Source organism: Xenopus tropicalis, chromosome 4 (assembly GCF_000004195.4).
Source record: "Xenopus tropicalis strain Nigerian chromosome 4, UCB_Xtro_10.0, whole genome shotgun sequence".
Lineage (NCBI taxonomy): Eukaryota > Metazoa > Chordata > Amphibia > Anura > Pipidae > Xenopus > Xenopus tropicalis.
The window spans coordinates 26,897,150-26,917,350 of NC_030680.2; the positions used below are offsets into that span (position 1 = coordinate 26,897,150).

The following is a 20,201-nucleotide window of genomic DNA, read 5'->3' on the forward strand; positions in this document are numbered from 1 at the left end:
AAGAACAGCCATATTCATTTTCTTACAGTTTTGAAAGAAAAATCTTGTCTTTCTTTTGAACTGAAGTAGCTGTTAAACATCTAACAACGACAATTGTTTCTTGTATCATCTTCTAGGCACTTGACAACCAATTCAGTGTGGTGGCCGAATTATCAAAGTGTGGACTTAAAAATACTGAAACATGTTTAAAAAGTATTGTCATCTATTTAGAGTATGGGAATGATGTAAGTAATAGATGATTTTATTGTCAATTGTTAAGCTAAAAAGAACAACAAAAATAGCAAAATATTGTAACCCTTGATGTCAGTTCTTTTATTTAGTATTGTTACATCATTTATTTTTCTATCACCCTTAGACCATAAAAATTCAGCACTCTGGCAGTGTAGATGTGAATACAATCTTCTCCCAGCTTCCAGTCTCATCAGGTAAGTCAGAAAGCTGAAACATATCAGTCACTCCACAATAATATTTTCACTATTTAGAACAACATTGTGTTAGGCTATGAGTGGTCCTAGTACAACAGATCTAGTAATATTTACTTCTGGTCATTCCTTACCATCAGGCCCGGATTTGTGGAGAGTAGGGATGTAGCGAACCTAAAAAAAAAAGTTCGCGAACTTACGCCAAAACCCGCGAATATTCGCGAACTTTGCGAACCCCATAGACTTCAATGGGAAGGCGAACATTAAAAACTAGAAAAGCCATTTCTGGCCAGAAAACTGATTTTAAAGTTGTTTAAAGGGTGCCACGACCTGGACAGTGGCATGCAGGAGGGGGATCAAGGGCAAAAACTTCTCTGAAAAATACTTTGTTGGCACAGAGTTGCGCAAAAAACGCAAGCTATTCTAGCGAAAATACGCAGCTTTTTTGCTATGTCGCGCTAAACACCATGAAAACGAGATTTGCGGAAAAACGCCATGTGTGACTTGTGCGGCGTATTGTACAATACTTTTGCGACGATAAAAAACGTGGCAGAAAACGCGGCACGAACCCAAACTGCGAACATACACTGAAAGTTAGCGAACATACGCGTTCGCGAACACCCGATGTTCGCGCGAATTTGTTCGCCGGCGAACAGTTCGCTACATCTCTAGTGGAGAGGCCACAAAAGCCCGGGCCTAGGGTGGCAGAAATTTAGGGGCGGCATGCCGCCCCGCGGCAAGAAAATTTTTAAATTTGGCTCCCATACGGAGCAGTCGGGACCTCACCCCACTGCTCCGTATGGGAGTTTAAAGGAGCGCATGCGGGGGGTTGTCGCATGTTCGCGCATGCGCACTGGGGGGGGGTCGCGCATTCGTGCATGCGCACGGGTGGAGGGGGCGACCAACAGAGGCGGACTCGGGGCGCCCAGAAGAGAAATCCGGCCCTGCTTACCATTGTCAGTAATACTTAAAACTGACTGCCAGAATCCAGTCTTTATTTTATCGTAAGCTATAAATCCCGTGTAACTTCTTAAGACCTTGCTACAAAAAAGAATACATTTTTATTGTCATTTTGAATGTGCTATTTCACAACATAATGATTTATCAAAATGATGATTTTTCAAAACCGGTTCCTGATTTTGTTAAAGCTTTGACACGCAGAATTATTTGCAGCACAACAATTTTTTTTTTACACGAGTAACAATTTTTTTTACCCAGGAAACTGGGTAAATTTTTTGACGCACGCCGCTTTTTTTTGCGCACCGAACTTTGTCACAACTTTGTTAACATCTACCTTACACTAAAATATGTTTAAGGCTGATGTTGTCTTATGTAGTGTTTAATAATATAGCAAGTCTGAGCACAATATAAGCATGTTTAAACTTTTTTCAAAAAAACTTTTAACTTTTGGAATTGTTTTATTATTATGTTAACACATCTTATTTTGCCTTGTGCAACCAATTAACTCACATTTATTTGAGCATGGGTCATTTGATGTAGGAAGGGCAAATTTGTTACAGCATGCTAAAAAGTGCCTTGGTGTTTCCCTGCCTTATGTTTAAAGACTCACCTTTCAATTCAGAACTGTCAAACTGTTAAATTATGGTCAGCGAGGAACTAAATAAAAGGGGACCTACCGCAACACACCACTTAAATAATTCAATGTGCTTGACATTTAGGCCATTTAGCAAAATAATACATTTTATTTTATCAAACGTAAATTCATGAGCTTCCCAAAATCAAATTTATATGTACAATCAGCACAAACATATAAACACCAATTCATCATTAATTAATCAATCTGCTCAAAATGATCCTATGGGTCTGGAGATGTATTAAGATTACTTGCGTCAAAAAATGTTGTGATGGTATTAAAAATTCACACCCAATTAGCTGGAGCCTACAATAGCAATATATTGGCCAGCATTACTCATCATGTGCACAACTATTTTTTGACGAGCGTCATTTTTTTTTACATGGATGATGATTTTCTTGATGCGGGCGACAATTTTTTGTTGCGTGCCAAATTTTTAAGGTGCCAATTTTGACGCCTGTTTTGTGAAACAATCCACCAATGGCAAAATGAGGAAATTTGCATTGAATCCATGCCCATCACTATTGAACACTTGTAGAAAGCAATTTTAAACACTTTAAACCAGAACAGAGTACTTAGTATGCACATTTTAACTCTGTATTCCTGCATTTTTTCATTTTACAGCAAGTGTGACTATTTTCAAGCCTTCCTCCTTTTTCATCATCGTGGAAGCAGCTGCAGGACTTCAAGTGGAGATTCAACTTGTCCCAATAATGCAAGTGTATATTTATCTACAGCCAATGTGGAGGGCACAAGTGTCTGGTAAGTGATGGTTCTGGTAAAGCAATAATATTGTTTAATTACTAAAGAAAATGTCTTACCTAAAGAAGTATCCTGTGGTCAACATTAATAGCTCCACACATTCCAACTCATTTGCTGTCTATCTGGCAATACTGTTATACTTTACCTAGTTTTGCCTCCTCTCTAAAACACATATCGCTCAAGTGCTCTTGGCTACTCTCTTCGTTGTTTTGGGGTTTTTTTTACTCCATGCTTTATTTTTTTCTGTAGTTTCTTGCAAGTAAAATGGCTTTCTCCATTATTCTTCCCTTCACCAAAACACATTCTCACTCTAATTCTGCCTTTAAGTTCTGATCAAAGTAGGGTTTTCCTACTTTTTTTTAATGTGACTCACTGCTGTCTTTTCATTCATTACTATGCTTTATTCAATGTTTTTGTTTTTATTTTTTCAGTTTATAACCTGTCACTGTCTTCTAATCATAAACAGACTTTTCTCCCTTTCCTTTTCTCCTAATGGTTCTTCCCTTGCTGTGCCCTACCATTTTGTTTGGGGGTTCTGCTAATCTTGTCCAGATGCATAACCCTTTTAGATAATTATATATATTGGTGGTGTAGAGGGATGAAATGATGAAAGCAGACTGAAAGACTGAGTGGGTTGTTGTTTGGGTGGCTGCAGGGAGTATAGAACAGGGTTTGTGGGCCTTATGTACAAACAAAATAAGCTACTACTGTTATGCTTATTTGCAAATGACATCTTAATCTTACTAGATACAAGAGTGATATAAAATGCTACACTGTATATTGACACACAAAGTATTGCATATATATATACTGTATATATATATATATATATATATATATATATATATATATGATCATAAATTAAGTGTATTACGTTTTGGTTAGCAATCTAGCCATTCTCTATGTTTTCATTAATACATTTCTTGCCATATCTCATAATTTCTCATTCCTAGAAAAAGCTGCATTTTTAAAAATTAATATTTAATAACAAGCTATTTCATTATGTAAACAAATTCTATTATGTACACATTGACAGGTCTCTGCGGTGACTACAATAATGTTCAAATGGATGACTTCAAGGTACTTAGTGGAGTTATTGAAGGAACTGCCGCCTCTTTTGGTAATACCTGGAAGACTCAAGCAAGCTGCCCAAATGTCATATCACACTTTGATGATCCTTGTTCACTCAGTGTTGAAAATGGTAAGTTTGCATTTAAATATCTTTTATCTATAGCAGATGAACTGCAAACTGGCAAATTCTGTCAAAAGATGTTGTGAAATTGGACATTCAATTTACATTAGTTTGACATCTAAACTATCTAGTAGCACAATGACCTGTAGTAAAACATAGGGAAGCAGGGGCATGACTGAGCCGTAGGGCTGACGTAGCCACTCCCAGTTGAAGGGGATTAGTGGATTTGTAGTTACAGGGTATAACGTGAGCAGGGGTATAAGTACTGGAAAACCGTTCCCGCTTCTCAATCCATTTTAGGCAGCATAGTAAAACGCCCGCCCTCCCTCCCTGCACAGGTGGAGGCACCAAAGTGTGGTTGGTGGGGTGATTGAGTTTGGGGAAAACAATGGTTAGGTTAGGAAGGGAGTTTAATAGTTAATTGGGGCTGGCATGCCTGGAACCTCAGGGGGAAGAAAGTGGATCAGGAGGTGAGTTTTGTTGGGTAGGTGGTTCCGGCTAGAAGGGCAGCTGGCGGCGCCAGTTGCGTTGCGCAGTTATTGGCTTGTTACGGTGTATGGTTCTTTAAAAGTTGGTTGTTTGTTATACAAACATTGGTGTTATGTTTATGAAATGTTTTGTATCATATTTGTTCTCTATGGTATGTTTTAAATTAAAACTTTGGTTGTTATTAATAAATGTTCTGCGGCCATTTTCATCCCAAGAATTGGTGTCCATGTGTTTATTGGGGATGGTAAGTAAAAGAGGTAAAAGGGGTTTTTGGTTGGGAGAAGGGCGGGTCAAGATCCGACGTTGCTCATGTCATGAATTATCCCCAAATCAAGTATACATGGCAAATTCAAATCTCAGTTTTTTTCCATGAAAACAGAACAGTGTAAAAGTAAATCCAGATTTAAAGATAAAGCATATAATGTGCCTTTAAATTATTTGCCTATATAATGTGTCTTTAAATTATTTGCAGTGTAAGTGTAGGCCCTGCCCAGTTTTCCAAATTTAAAAAACTGTGCAGGCAGTTTTGGCCTGGACATCCCTTATGAAAACCTGGACGGGTGGCAACCCTATTGGAAAGTGGAAAAATATAAGATAGAAAGTAAACTATTAAATTTAATTATGTGTTATTTTTACAGCAAACTATGCTCAGTTCTGGTGCTCAAAGCTGACCGACCCTGCAGGACCTTTTGCAGTATGCCATGCTAAAGTGAATCCACTACTATACAAAACGGTATGGAAATTCTAAATATTTCATTACACATACATTTTGATAAAAATAATATTTTTTGGCAATAAACAGTAAAAAATATAATAAAGAATGTAACGTAGTCAGTTTTTAATAGGTAAAAAAAAATCAATTCTGTTCGGTGTGCTATTATAACACTGCGTTCCACAGTCTATACAGTATATTGCATCTGTAAATGTAATCAAGCATTTTATCTCCAGAACTGTATGTTCGACTCTTGCAACTATGGCAACAGTCAAGACTACATGTGTGCAGCTCTCTCAGCTTACGTCCATGCTTGCGCTAGAATGGGTATTCTCATAACAGAATGGAGAGATACTAACTGCGGTAAGTTTCAGGAATATCAGTTAGCATCTATTATTACAGCCTTAAGCATTGTTCTATTTGTTACTGTAGAAACTGTATGTATGTCTTTGTCTTGTTCTGGAATATTAACAACTTTTTTTTCTATAGCTCTTTTTCCATATCTTGAACTTGGAGATACATTATACATTAAGATCAGCCTAAAGTAATACTGATGCCAGCTAACTGTAGGAGATGATTACAATTACGTCATGGTTGTATGTGTTCTTCATGGCTTTGTCTTACAATGTGAGCAGGGTTCTGCTTTGGCAGACAGAAGACATCATTGGGTTCAGATCATTTCTACTGTTTACCAGAGTTGAACACCACTCATGACAAAAAGCCCTACTGACTCCGCAACCTCGGGTTAATTTTTATGTCTGGAATGTAATACTACTATTAATTTTCATTTTTGTTAATATAGCACCTATAGAATATGTATTCAAGAAAAATGCATTAGTAAATGTAAGAATGTGATTTAGCTAACTCTAATTTATAACTCTATACCAATATTTACACCAGATTCATATACCACCAACTGCCCAAGCACACTAAGTTACAGCTACAATATAACAACCTGCCAGCCTACCTGCCGTTCTCTCAGTGAGCCTGATGTCACATGTAGTATCGACTTTGTACCCGTTGATGGCTGCATTTGTACAAATGGAACATTCCTTAATGAGCAGGGCTTCTGTGTTCCTCGCGAATCATGTCCTTGCTACTTCAGAGGCACTATAGTGCCATCAGGACATACAATTACTGAATCTGGAGCTTTGTGGTAAGTGGATGCTTTTATATAAGTAAAATAAAAACACACATGCAAGCAAAACCTCAAATATTTATGTTTTTTTTCTTTTGTTTGTTTAAATAAACGCAAAGGAACCCACTTTGTTAACTGTTTTTTTAATGATACCTGAATTATAGTTACATTCTTTTCTGTTGATTGGAGAGAGCAACATACAATTTAAAGGTGATACATTATTTAAAAGCTATTACAATAGTCTTTGGTACCATAGTTGATGGTGCTTTTCTATTGCTGCCCAGGCAAGAGTTTTGCTGTTTCACTGCACAGGTCGTGTGTGGATGAATACAAGTGGAGAATTGGTTGTTACTACAAATAACTACCAGTTTTGCTCTGGGACTATACTGTTCCCTGCCAAGTTCTGGGAACTACAGCACCACTTTAGTGAAGCGAAACGGGACAGATCCGCTCATCACTATTCAATACATTGTCAACATTTTTACTTTGTGAACTTTCACTGTTCACATCATATTATTTTAGACCCTTAGATTGGCATTTTTATTAATTCAAAAATTATATTTATCACATACATTGGGCACCGGTGCAAACTATAAAATGAGCAATGTTTCATTTCACTCTTGGATGTGTCCCTAAATACTTTTAAGGGTTTGTAAAACCTATTAAATCTACATAAAATATATATTCTCATTTTCATAATTTTTAATAGACGCTTCACAACATTTTAGGTTGAGTCAGTAAAACTTTTTGAGAAATGGAACCAATAACAATAAAAAAAGAAAAATGAAATTAAATGATTGCCTCTTCTTATTGAACATCTAACAAATGTGTTTTTTTATGTAGACTAATAAATTGCCTTTGTTTTAATTATGTAGTACCTGCAGCATGGGAACACTAAACTGCATTGGACAACCTGATATTATGAAAGGTAACTTCTTTCATTTGGCACCATATTTTAAAACTTCAGAGCATAAAGCCAGAAGTTGAATGACTGATCATTTTAATTGTGGTCAACTGCAGATTTAACAATATCATGTATCAATAAAAAATGAATCTGCAGTTAACAGATGTATCATTATGTGACTGTTTTGAGCAGTTCAACACCATTCTGTTCAGTGGGGTGCTAAGTATATTTAATACCTAGGGGCACATTTACAAAAGCGCGAACGCTCCGAGCGTAGTTTCGCAGATTTTTTCGGGCGTCCGCACGACTTTTTCGTATGCCGTACGACTTTTTCGTCTGCCGCACGACTTTTTCGGACGTTTGCACGAAAAAATCGGAAAGGTTTTACTGCTGTTTACAATTGTTCGGTATGAAAATTTCGTGACTTTCGGATCGCCAATATGATATTATCGTGACTAATACGATTTTTTCGTAAGCATTTTAGTGATATTTGCGATCTTCCGAAATTTTCGTTTCCAATACGATTTTTTCCCATTCGTGATTCAGATTCGTGGATTAGTAAATGTGCCCCTTAGTGGAATACTTTTGCACAAAAACTCGTGAATTCAATGGTTTCCAGAACTCGAATGTTCAATATTTGTTAAGCCAAAAATACTCAAAAAACTTTAGTGTCTAAATGCTCAAAGTTCATATATAAGTCAATGGGAGCTGTTCTGGGTAAAATTTAAGCACAATTTTTAATTCAACATTTTGGAGTTTTTGGAATTTTTTAATAATTTGTAGACCCATGGAAAATGATGAGAAGAATATGAATTCAATGCAATCAAGTTTTTTTCATGGTATTATTCACCCAAGTTTTTTTAGATTCAATTTTTTTTAATAAATAAGCAAACTTTTGCATTTGGTAACATTTTGAGTTTATTTGAATTGAAAAAATAAATTAAAACATTTACAAATTTGAATTTTGATAAATAAACTTCACAAGGTTAAAAGGTTTAGTTGAGATAGGCTAAGAAATTTTTAATTTGTCTACATTTTTTAAAATTTTTGTAGTTTTAACTTTATTTAGTTTTTTCTTCAGCAAGGTCCAATTTACCCTAGCAATCAGGCAGTAATATAAATGAGAAACTGGATGGTAAATAGCAAAGCAAATCATAAAAAGTAACAATACCAAAATAAGTGTAGCCTCACAGAGTAATAATTTGGAAGCGGAAAAGTTGTGACGGGGGAATCTGTCCCATTTCACTTTGCCACAAAATTCGTGAACCTTGCAAAAGATTCACGAAACGGGAAAACATTTGTGCAAAGGAGAAAATGTTGTGCGCCAAAAAAAACTCGGGTGGAAATTTTTGGTCATGCGCAAATTTTTTTCTCCCATTTTGTGAAAAAACCTGCCAACGACGAAACTCCATGCCTGGTGAATTATTTCGCCCATCACTGGAAAATAGTAGAAGAGGAATAAACATAATTCAAATAATTCATAATTCAAAAAATAGAGACCAGCTGAAAGATTATTAGGAATAGGACATTCTATAAGATTTGAAAAGTTAAATGTAAACTTCCCCTTTGACACCTTTTTCACATGTTAACACCCAATACATTTTTATAGGTGCATTGACATTTCAGGCAAATATTTTCTGTACAGTAATTAAATTTTCCAGTGCAGAAGAATAATGATAAATCCAAAAACAATCTGTTCCACTGGTCCCTTATTTATATCATTGCCCCAAAATTGTATCACTTTTAGAATGTTTTTATATAGTAAAAGAACACAGTTTGTGTTAAGGGATTTATCTAATGCAGTGGTTCTCAACCCTCCTAATGCCGTGACCCTTTAATACAGTTCCTCATGTTGTGGTGACCCCCAACCATAAAATTATTCCTAAGACCATCGGAAATATGTGTTTTCCGAGGGTCTTAGGCGACCCATGTGAAAGGGTCGTTCGACCCCCAAAGGGGTCCTGACCCACAGGTTGAGAACCACTGATGTAATGTAACACTAATTATAATATTCAATATTATTTCAATTTGTCCTTCTAAGACTTTGAGGTTATAATTGAGAATATAATGTCAATACATTATACTATGTAAAAATATAATACAGTAACTGCTAAAAATAAGTTTCAAAAAAGACTTCAAGACAAGTCTTCCAGTTTAACATTTCCAAAATGAATAGGTCCAGAGGAAGGTAAACAAACCCACTAGCAGGCAAATAGTTTCTCATGGATCAAGTACTTCCAGCTGTTTAACAAAGTATATACCAAAAACATCCTAAGCTGTGGCATCTCCCATAGTAGGGCATTCTAGAACCTTCCTTCCCCAGTACAAAAACAAGAAGTGTGTTTTATTATATTGACCTTGTATATTTGTTCCTATTGTTTATATTTCTTTATGTTTTTTCTTATGTCTTGCAGAGTGTAAGTCCCCTAAGGTCTATTTCAACTGCTCTAACCAACCTGCTGGTATCACTGGCACAGAGTGTGAGAAGAGCTGCCAGACTCTTGATATGTACTGTGTAAGTTGTCCTATTGTACTTTTAGGGGGATTGATACGAGAAAAATAGATATATGAGGAGGACAGCCAGTCAGAGGAGATTAATATGGGTTATTTAGGACCTGTTTCTTTGCAATGTGCTTGCTGCCTTGCCTTTTTTCAGAATTGCCACAGGTCTCTGTTTTGGAGTACAAAGACCTACAGCTGCCCCAATGCTTTTGTTAGCAATGTGTTTATGCGGGGCAGGAGGGTGGCACACAGATGTTTCCCTTCTGTGCCATACCTTGTGTCTGATTAGGATGTGCAAGTTAGTGAGCAGCAGAGTACATGGGCTGAAAAGTGGCCCTAGTCTTAACACCTGCCCTATGGCAAATGGTACCATAAGTGGCCTGCACCTGGCAGTCTTTACCTTGTGCCACATTTTATTTTTGCAAAAAGAATGTCGACTTCTTTTCCAGACCAGGGAAAGTACGGAAGAGCAGTAGGGCCACCAAAAAAACTTTTAAACTCATAATTATGACTTAAAAAGTCGAAATTCTGACTTTTAAAGTCATAATTATGACTTTAAAAAGTCGAAATTATGACTTTTAAAGTCAAAGTCGAAATTATGACTTTTAATCTCATAATTATGACTTTAAAAAGTCGAAATTATGACTTTAAAAGTCAGAATTTCAACTTTTTAAGTCATAATTATGAGTTTAAAAGTTTTTTTGGTGACTTTTAATCTCATAATTATGACTTTAAAAAGTCATAATTATGAGATTAAAAGTCATAATTATGACTTTTTAAAGTCATAATTATGAGATTAAAAGTCATAATTTCGATTTTTTTTTTTTTTTTGGTGACCTTACTGCTCTTCCGTAGGAAAGAAATACTTGCTAAATGAGCACGTTTTTTGTTGCACTTAATACTCAAACTTGAAAACTCAAATTTCTAGTATTAATTAAGTGCAAAAAACCCAAGAACTGGAATGTAAAAAAATTCTAAAAGCTTCTAAAAGCTTACGAGTTTCTATAGAAGTCATTGGGAGCCGTCATAGGCAAAGTCAAGGCATACTTTCAAACTTAAGTTTTTTTATTTTTTTCAAGTTTTTAGAGCTTGTAAACTTGAAATGTTCGAGTTTTTTTTATAAGGGTTTTTCTTATAAATAAATAAATAAATAAGCAACCATTCCATATGCATTGTTATTTGTTTTAGAAAAACAAACTTGAATTCACAAACTCCAAAATTAATAAAGAAGCCCCTAAGTCTTATCCAGCCAATGACTATTAATTGTAGTAGTTAGTTGTTATTATTGTTTGGTGCAGGATATTTTTATTAGCAGTTTGCTTATTTTGCTTTTAAATGTTCCCTACAGTACAGTGCTCATTGCATATCTGGCTGCATGTGCCCTGATGGATTTGTAGCAAATGGAACTGATGGGTGCATTCCAGAGTATGAGTGTCCCTGCATGCACAACAATAACCTCTATGAAGATGGGGCTACAATCAGAGTTTCCTGCAAAACATGGTAAATGACTCTAGTTACTTATTAAATAGTCATTAATAGCCAACAGTCATATACCTGATGCATTTATGGCTACTCCTAGATTAAGGTTTTTTCAGTTATCAAGCACTGTGTATTAAATGATTCCAGCTATAGTCTTTGCCTTGAAGGGGCTAATGTATAAAAGGTTGAGATGTACATATTAGATTAAACAAGATATCTGTATTTTGCAGATCAACAGTTTTAGATATTTATCAATGTTTTTCATGCCTCCTTTAAAAAAAAAAAAAAAAATACATTTTTGTTCAACAGCTCTCCAGTTCAGGAATTTCTGGTTGATAGGGTCCAATTTAACCTAGCAACTAGTCAGTGGTTTAAACGAGAGACAGGAATTTGAATAGATTAGGGACTAAAGAGAAAGATTAAGGAATAAGGAGGAATAAAGGAATAAATAGTAGCAATAAAAAAAGCAATTTTAGCCCACAGAGCAATATTTTCTTTTACTGTTAGGGTCAGTGACCCCCATTTGAAAGCTGGAAAAAGTCAGAAAAGAAAGGCAAATAATTAAAAAAACTATAGAAAATTTCAAAAAATGAAGATCAATTGAAAAGCTGCTAAGGATAGACCATTTTATAATAAAAGTTAACCTAAAGGACAACAAAGGAGCCTTATATTTACCTATTGCCTGGTAAACGTCATGCAGAGCTGCTCTCTGAGCCTTGTGCCAAATATTTAATTCATATACAGGTATAGGATCTGTTATCCAGAAAGGTCAGGACATGGGGTTTCCAGATAAGGGATCTTTCCATAATTTGGATCATCATTCCTTAAGCCGACAAAAAAAATAATTTACATGCTGTTAATGGACAATGAATATGAGTATCATGGAACATTTTCAAAATCAGAACTGGGGAGAGTCACTAAGACACGAACGCTCCGAGCGTACGAATGCTCTGAGCGTATTCTTGCCGATTTTTTCACGTTCACTCAACTTTTTTGCACGGCCGCACAATTTTTTTGCGTGCCCACGTGAAAAATTCGGAAAGGCTCTGCCGCTGTTTACAATGGTCAGTACGAAAATTTCATGACTTTCGGATCGCCAATACGATATTATCGTGAGTAATACGATTTTTTCGTACGCATTTTCGGGATATTTGCGATCTTCAGAAATTTTCGTTTCCAATCCGAATTTTTCCCATTCGTGATTCGTATTTGTGGATTAGTAAATCTGCCCCTTAGAGTGAAGACACACACAGCTACTAGTAGCAGTTACTTTTTTACAGCCACTAAACCCTGGAAAATACCCTGCCATAGACAATACTGAGAATTGCCTCTGCTAAAACACAGATAAAGATAATTATCAGTAAATGATCAGCATTGTCTATTTTAGTAGCTACTACTAGTAGCTCCGTGTGTCTTCACCCTTAAATATCACTATCACAATTGTGTAAGCCATACCAAATCCATTTCTTTTTCATAAATACATCTGAGGAAGTCTTTATTGTTTTCCCTCCATCCAGCACCTGTCAAAACAGAATGTGGAATTGCAATGATGAGACTTGTTTGGGAACCTGTGCCGTGTATGGAGATGGCCACTATTACACATTCGACAGCAACAGATACAGTTTCAGTGGAGACTGTCAATACGTCCTGGCTCACGTAAATCTCATTTCTGTTTTATATATGTCAGAAATTCTGTTATGTATACATTCAGTTTAAGGCAACAAAGAATTTGAATCTGTTATGGGAACTGTAGTATTGTAAAGGAGCAATAGTTACTTATAGACAGACACAGACATTTAAAATATAAGTGTATACAATTAAGGTGGCTTGTTTCAAGAATGCTAAGAGTGATAATTAAACCATGTTCTCTGAATTATACAGAATTATAAAAATGGGTCTGTATTTCTCCACAAGATCCATCATACATCTGCCATGAAGCACCCTTCATGTCACCAGCAGTGTCTGGCATAGGCAAATTATTTCCCATTCCTGGCTAAAAGAGTTTTGGTCTCCTTGTTGATATGTATAAACTCTTTGAGCTTCACTAAATTAAACTTTGTAATATATGTCTATTTAAAGTTTTCTACCTGCTCTGAGATACAGGTGAGTGTTTCTGTTGCTTTCTCTCCTCTCCCTTGATCATCATCCCCTTGAAATTCAGCAGCGGCTGGCTGCCAGGCTCTTAAGTGATTTATGGACTGCCCCTCTGACGCTTAACTGCTGATAAAGACTGATAGGGGTCTAGGGTGGCCTAACTCTCACATAGATACAGTACTTGTTGGAGAATTGCTGCTCCTCAGAGTACCAGGGAGTAGGACAGCTGGCAGCCACTCAATTTCAAGGGGAATCGCAATCGAGGGAGAGGAAAAAAGTTGCAGAAACAATCAGCTGTATCTCAGAGCAAGTACAAAAGTTTTGCAGACATATATTATTATTATTAAAGTTATTTTATTTAGTGCTAAAAAATGACTTTACATCCCCAGGAAAATGATAACCCCAGAATGAATACGCAACCAACAGATATTGTTTTATTTATATCATATTAAGTGGCCTATTAAAGAATCTTACCAAAATGGAATATATATATATCAGTTAATATTGGCCTTTTACCTTGAGCCACTATTTTGTGATGGGCTGTGTGCTCCCTCAGAAATCACCTGACAGGAAATAATGCAGCACTGACTGCAACAGGAAGTAGTGTGGGAGTAACAGACAGAACTCTGATGTGAGTTACAGACAAAGCCACTTGGATTTGTGAGTTAAAAGTGTCATGACTCGAGATAAACTGAAGAAGCTGTGTTATCTTAAGTCATGTAAACTCATTTAGCACATTTAACCTTTCAAAGAGCACCATTGTTTACATAAGGCGAACATGTAAGTCGCCGGCGGGATGGCAGAGGGAAGGCAACTCGGGGAGATTAGTCGCCCGCGAGCAGGGAGTTTTGCCGCGGGCGACTAATTTCCCCGTGTACCAGAGCCCTTAGATGGGACTCTGTGATGCTAATTCCTGTGTTAAATGGGATAAGTGAGTTAAATGAGTTTAGTTATTCTGTGTTAAATACATAAACCAAAGTGGCTTCATCTGTAGCATGTATGTGTGCCCTTAGTTGGTTTGTGTTCACCATGAATTGTATGATCCCAGGGGGCGGCCCTTAGTACTTAAAATGGCAGTTTTCTATTTAGGGTCACCCAATGGCACATACTACTAAAAAAGTATATCTTTATGAAAATGGTTTATTTAGATGAAACAGGGTTTTTACATATAAGTTGTTTTATGCAATATATTTTTCTAGAGATCTACATTGTGCAACGGTATAAATTTGCTATAAGTTTACATTATCAGCCATTGTGGTATATAAACAAAATATGTACAAATAATATATATGACAAATAAATAATACCTTTACTAATTGTAATCAGTAACACTATTTTTCACACTTTACATTTTTATTCTTTTAATATTAGGATTATTGTACAAATGATCCCACAAATGGTACCTTCCGCATCATCACAGAGAACATCCCATGTGGCAGCACAGGAACCACTTGTTCCAAATCCATCCGGTTCTATATTGGAGTGAGTTATTATTCTTTCATATGAATCCCTAAATTACCAGCCCTGAAGGAATTATTTGGTGTATCTACTGTAAACAAATGCATTGGGGAACAAATGGATTTCTTTAAATAGTGAATGGATTTGTCCCAGTTTGCTTGACAAAAAAATTAAAAAATTGGAAAAAAATCTAGAAACGTATTAAATTCCATGGGCATCTTTTTGGTGGCAACTTTTTCCACACAGTGCAATTTTATTTTTTTTTACAGCCATTGGAGTCTATGGGTGTTTTTTCACACTGAAACCTGGCAAAAAATAAAAACTTTTGCTCCTCACTAACTTTAAATATTGTGTTAACTTTTAGTAAAAAACCCAAAATATTTTGCACCTTATTTATTTCCATGTGGACTCTTAATAAGTACCTAAAGGAATACTGTCATGGGAAAACATGTTTTTTTTTTAAATCAGTTAATAGAGCTTCTTCAGGAGAATCCATTTTTCAAAAACACAAACAGATTTTTTTTATATTTAATTTTAAAATTTCACATGGGGCTAGCCATATTCTTCATTTCCCAGGGGGCTACAACCTTGTGACCTGTGCTCTGATAAACTTCAGTCACACTTCACTGCTGAGCTGCAAGTTGGAGTGATATAACCCCCCTCCCAGCAGCCAATCAGCAGAACAATGGGAAGTGAGCAAGATAGCAGCTCCCAGTAGATATCAGAATAGCACTCAATAGTAAGAAATGCAAGTCTGGCTTGGGACTCCTCCAGTTCCATGGGAGTAGGAGAAACAGGTTAGCTGAAAGCAGTTCTAATGTGTAGCGCTGGCTCCTTCTGAAAGCTCAGACTCAGGCACAATGCACTGAGATGGCGCCTACACACTAATATTACAATATTGTTGGTTCAAGAATAAAAGTTTAAATGGTAGAGTGAATTATTTGCTGTGTAAACAGTGTAATTTAGAAATAAAAGTATCCAATAAAAATCATGACATTATCCCTTTAAAGAGGAACATTGATTAAAACAAAATTTTTTTTTCCATATATTTGTTTCCAGAATAACGTACTAGTACTTGATGAAGGAAAATTTGAAGTGCAGAATACAGGTTCTGGAGCTTCTGTACCATACAAAGTGCACCAGATGGGCATCTTTTTGGTGATTGAGACGCTGAATGGCATAGTTCTGGTGTGGGATAAGAAAACAAGTATTTATATTAAGCTCCACCCAGATTTCCAGGTAAGGTCAAAGAGACTTCAATTAAGCTATTAAAAACTTACATTTATTCTATAAAAGAATGTTACAAAGCATTGTTCACTCACATTAATTGATGAATGTATTTTATTTTTAATCTAATAACTCTCGAGACATATTTGTTTTCCCTCGCAGGGTAAAATTTGTGGATTATGCGGAAATTATGATGGAAATGCTATAAATGACTACACCACCAGAAGTCTATCAGTGGTTGCAGATGTACTGGAATTTGGAAACAGCTGGAAACAGTCCTCAAGTTGTCCAGTTCCTGTAGCAATGGCAGATTCTTGTGCGGCCCACACATACAGGAAGCCATGGGCAGAGAAAAAGTGCAGCGTTATTATTGGTACCAGATTTGCGGCTTGCCATGCTGTTGTAAGTTCAGTAACACATTTAAGAAGAAGTCTTTAAGCAAAACAATCATGGTTTTGGTTCTGTCAGTCTTAAGGCTGATTGGTTGCAGAATACAATGATTTTGCTTAATAAAGTACATGTCAATGTAAATTTGATCAAATGTACATTTTTGAAAGACATTTTCAATATCAATACAAATATATGTAAATACACACACATTTATATAATTCAGTGTTGTATTTTTACTATGCTAAATGTTACCAGGTTATTTCAACCTAAATCACTGCATATCTTTAACAAATCAACTCTTTTTCTCCAAAACCAGGTGAACCCAAATCCATATTATTCCACATGTGTTAATGATGCTTGTGCCTGTGATACTGGTGGGGATTGTGAGTGTCTCTGTACTGCAATTGCCGCATATGCCCAAGCCTGCAGTGAGGCTGGAGCCTGTGTCAGCTGGAGAACCCCAGATTTCTGTCGTAAGTACAAGTTAAGGGGGAACTGGTGTGTGTATAGTATAGTATATATTTGATCACTATACTAGGTACCATACAACCCGCTTGTTACGCTCCTCTACTGACCTGCTTCTCAACTCCTCTCTCATTCCCTCCTCACACGCTCCCATTCAAGACTTTGCAAGGGCTGCCCCCCTTCTCTGGAATTCGCTCCCACAAACTCCCACAAAAAAATCAGACTTTCTCCCAATCTCTCTGCCTTAAAGAGATCTCTAAAAACACATTTATTTAGAGAAGCTTACCCTAATCTAGTTTAGCAATACCCTGTGCCCCACCTCTCACAACTCTGTTCATGCCCATTCCCACACCTTGTGTCTCAACCCTTTCTCCTTGTAGATTGTAGGCTCTTTTGGGCAGGGCTCTCTTCACCTCTTGTATCGGTTATTGATTGCTTTATTGTTACCCTGTATGTCCAATGTATGAAACCCACTTATTGTACAGCGCTGCGGAATATGTTGGCGCTTTATAAATAAATGTTAATAATAATATACAATATAAAGTATAATTGTATAATTATATATAATTTTTGTTTACTACAATTTAATGTATTTGTTTAAATACTATCTAAATGTACATTGTAAACATTTATGGTATTTTCCCCCAAATAGCTTTGTTCTGTGACTACTACAACCATAAAGGACAGTGTGAATGGCACTACCAGGCTTGTGGCGCACCATGCATGAAGACTTGCAGAAACCCCAGTGGAAATTGCTATTACAATCTGATGGGCTTAGAAGGTATCACATTAAAGTAAAGATGTATCTATATATCGCATAAACTGGTATATGATAAAGAAGTCTTGCTGCATGTTTAGTAAGGTAGTCAAGGTTGGACATGTATGAGTGTGTGCACGTTATAGCTATATTGGTTTTCTTTCTGATGCCACAAACAGTGTCTTAAGTCCTTATGCTGATGGAATGGTTTAACATTTTAGCAGGAGGGCCCTAAACATGACCTGTAGGATGGGCTGTAATGTAACTATGTGGGCATCTCCCTAGTTTCTCTTTCTGGTTCTGCCTGTTCCCGTCTAAGTCTGTTTCTCAGTTGCCTTCTGTTATGTTGTGTTATAAGAAAAAACAGAAGTGCAGAGAATGTAAAGTGGCAGAAAGATACTGCTTTAAATGGTAATTATATTTCTAAATAACATAAAAGCCATTGGACATTTGAATTCATTTATATTTGGAAAAAATGTTTAGAATTACATTTTCTTTAATTATGAATTTCTCACCAGTTTTCTGGTGAGAAATGACACATTAGTTAATACATTTTAATAGCAGCAGCTTTCCTACTGCACTTGATGCCTGAGCTTTAGTAACGTCAACTGTTATACCTGATACATTAGTTGTTGGCATCCTCTGATTGTGCTGAGAAATGTATTAACTAATGTATACAATAACATCTTAGAGAGCTGGGAAACAGTTGGACTAAAACAGTTGTGGTCTTTTCTCAACACTTGACAATATTGCCCCGTGGCCAGTAACCCCTGGCTACAAATTAAATTGTTGCATTCATTGTTCTACCTGCAGTTGGCTGGAAAACACAAGCACTCATTGGTTTCTATGGGTTACTGCCCATGGGCTAATTTGCAGAGTATTGATAAATGAACCCTGTTTGTTTTTCTATGATCACTGAACTTCCCAGTGATCCCTAAAATCCATACATTTAACATTAGGGTAGATCACCCTCAAATTGAATGATACGGTGGAAAAAGAAGGCCCATTGGAACCAACTGTCTAGATCAGTGATCCCCAACCAGTGGCTCAGGAGCAACACGTTGCTCACCAACCCCTTGGATGTTGCTCTCAGTGCCCCCAAACCAGGTAGTTATTTTTGAATTCCTGACTTGGGGGCAAGTTTTGGTTGAATAAAAACAAGGTTTACTAGCAAATAAAGCCTCCTATAAGCGGATAGTGTGCATAGAGGCTCCCTAATAGCCAATCTTAGCCCTTATTTGACACCTCAATAAACTTTTATGATGCTTGTGTTGTTTTCCAAGTCTTTTTACATTTGACTGTGGCTCACGATTAAGAAAGGTTGGGGATCCCTGGTCTAGATAATGTTTGTTTCTTCTGTAGCCAGCACCTTCTTGCTCTGTATATGAATCATATATAATAACCAAGCACTGATATTAACAGCAGTTTATCTGTATACAGGTTGTTACCCAGTATGTCCACCAGACAGACCTTACTTTGATGAAGAAATTATGGAATGTGTGCCATCCTGCTGTTATGATAGTAGAGGCAGAAATTACTTGTTCCATCAAGTGATGCCAAGAATGCCTGGAGATGCTCACTGTACCATCTGGTAAGGGGGAACTTTAGGGAGGGATTACTGTACATCTCTTTCAGTGATGCTGGATGTGATGGAGGTATGTCTCCATCAGCCCTGCTATCGATAATGTCTTATTACAGAGGACAAAACAGAACACAGTTACTGCAATACTTATGAATTTGTATGCGCACCTCTATGTTATTAAATGTAGTACGCTGTGCATTATGTTACAGAATATTGTATAAATGGGGTTACAAATTCTTAATAATATGGTTCTTAATAAGTGCCATTGTCATCAGGAATATAGACTTTGAGTATAACAGAGCACAGCCTTAGGGACATTCAATACTTTTATGGACTAAGCTTTGTACTAAGCTTTATATTATGGTGTATGAACCTGAGAGATTGTTTTAAGGTGAGTTCAGTACTGAAATTGTCCATATAATTTGTTTTTGTTTTTTCAGCATGTGCACCAGACATGGAAGACAATGCTTCCCCGATTATAAACAAGGTAACTATAAGTGCCTACGCAGATATATTAAAGTATAATCTAAACTACATCATTTAATGCTATAAATGTCTGCTACAAAACTCAGCACAATATGGACAACACCAAAGTACCATCACTGTTTCTCCTAGAATTCTCCTGCACTCATTCATTCATTATATTTATTATATACTACATAATTTTTATATCAAAGTCAAGATGAGAAAATGTAGTGGCTGATATTCTAATTCCTTGCTGCTACAGAATTTTGAAAATTGTTTAATTCCTTCCCACAACACACCACACCACATCAGGTCACATTATAGAACTTTTGTGCCTATGGGGTTGGTGTGGCAATCTACAGTTTGCACCATATTAAAAATCTAAAGTGTTCCAGAGGTTACCCATGTGCATCCATTTTTCAACTCGTTAGCACCCCTGTGATATCATTTTATTAATTAGTTTATATGTGTGTATATTTGTGTAAAATATGAATAGCCTGTGTGGAATATTGTGTCCTTAATATATGTTATAATGAATGTCTCTGCTGCCAGATCAAAAATTGTGATTA

General features: G+C 36.4%; 1 protein-coding gene across 1 annotated transcript in view; it reads left to right on the plus strand.

The window, feature by feature from the left end:
* The window catches only part of LOC100498539 (mucin-5AC), a 61,724-nt gene that overhangs the window by 14,003 nt on the left and 27,520 nt on the right, over positions 1-20,201 (plus strand). Inside the window, exons 11-28 of the mRNA XM_031900756.1 lie at positions 117-224; positions 356-429; positions 2,645-2,778; positions 3,815-3,979; positions 5,098-5,192; positions 5,408-5,534; positions 6,072-6,327; positions 7,185-7,237; positions 9,628-9,728; positions 11,064-11,215; positions 12,712-12,850; positions 14,660-14,770; positions 15,806-15,985; positions 16,136-16,375; positions 16,680-16,836; positions 17,481-17,609; positions 19,026-19,176; positions 19,608-19,654. Of these exons, the coding sequence (XP_031756616.1) occupies positions 117-224; positions 356-429; positions 2,645-2,778; positions 3,815-3,979; positions 5,098-5,192; positions 5,408-5,534; positions 6,072-6,327; positions 7,185-7,237; positions 9,628-9,728; positions 11,064-11,215; positions 12,712-12,850; positions 14,660-14,770; positions 15,806-15,985; positions 16,136-16,375; positions 16,680-16,836; positions 17,481-17,609; positions 19,026-19,176; positions 19,608-19,654 (2,419 nt within the window). The remainder of the gene's footprint in view (positions 1-116; positions 225-355; positions 430-2,644; positions 2,779-3,814; positions 3,980-5,097; positions 5,193-5,407; positions 5,535-6,071; positions 6,328-7,184; positions 7,238-9,627; positions 9,729-11,063; positions 11,216-12,711; positions 12,851-14,659; positions 14,771-15,805; positions 15,986-16,135; positions 16,376-16,679; positions 16,837-17,480; positions 17,610-19,025; positions 19,177-19,607; positions 19,655-20,201) is intronic.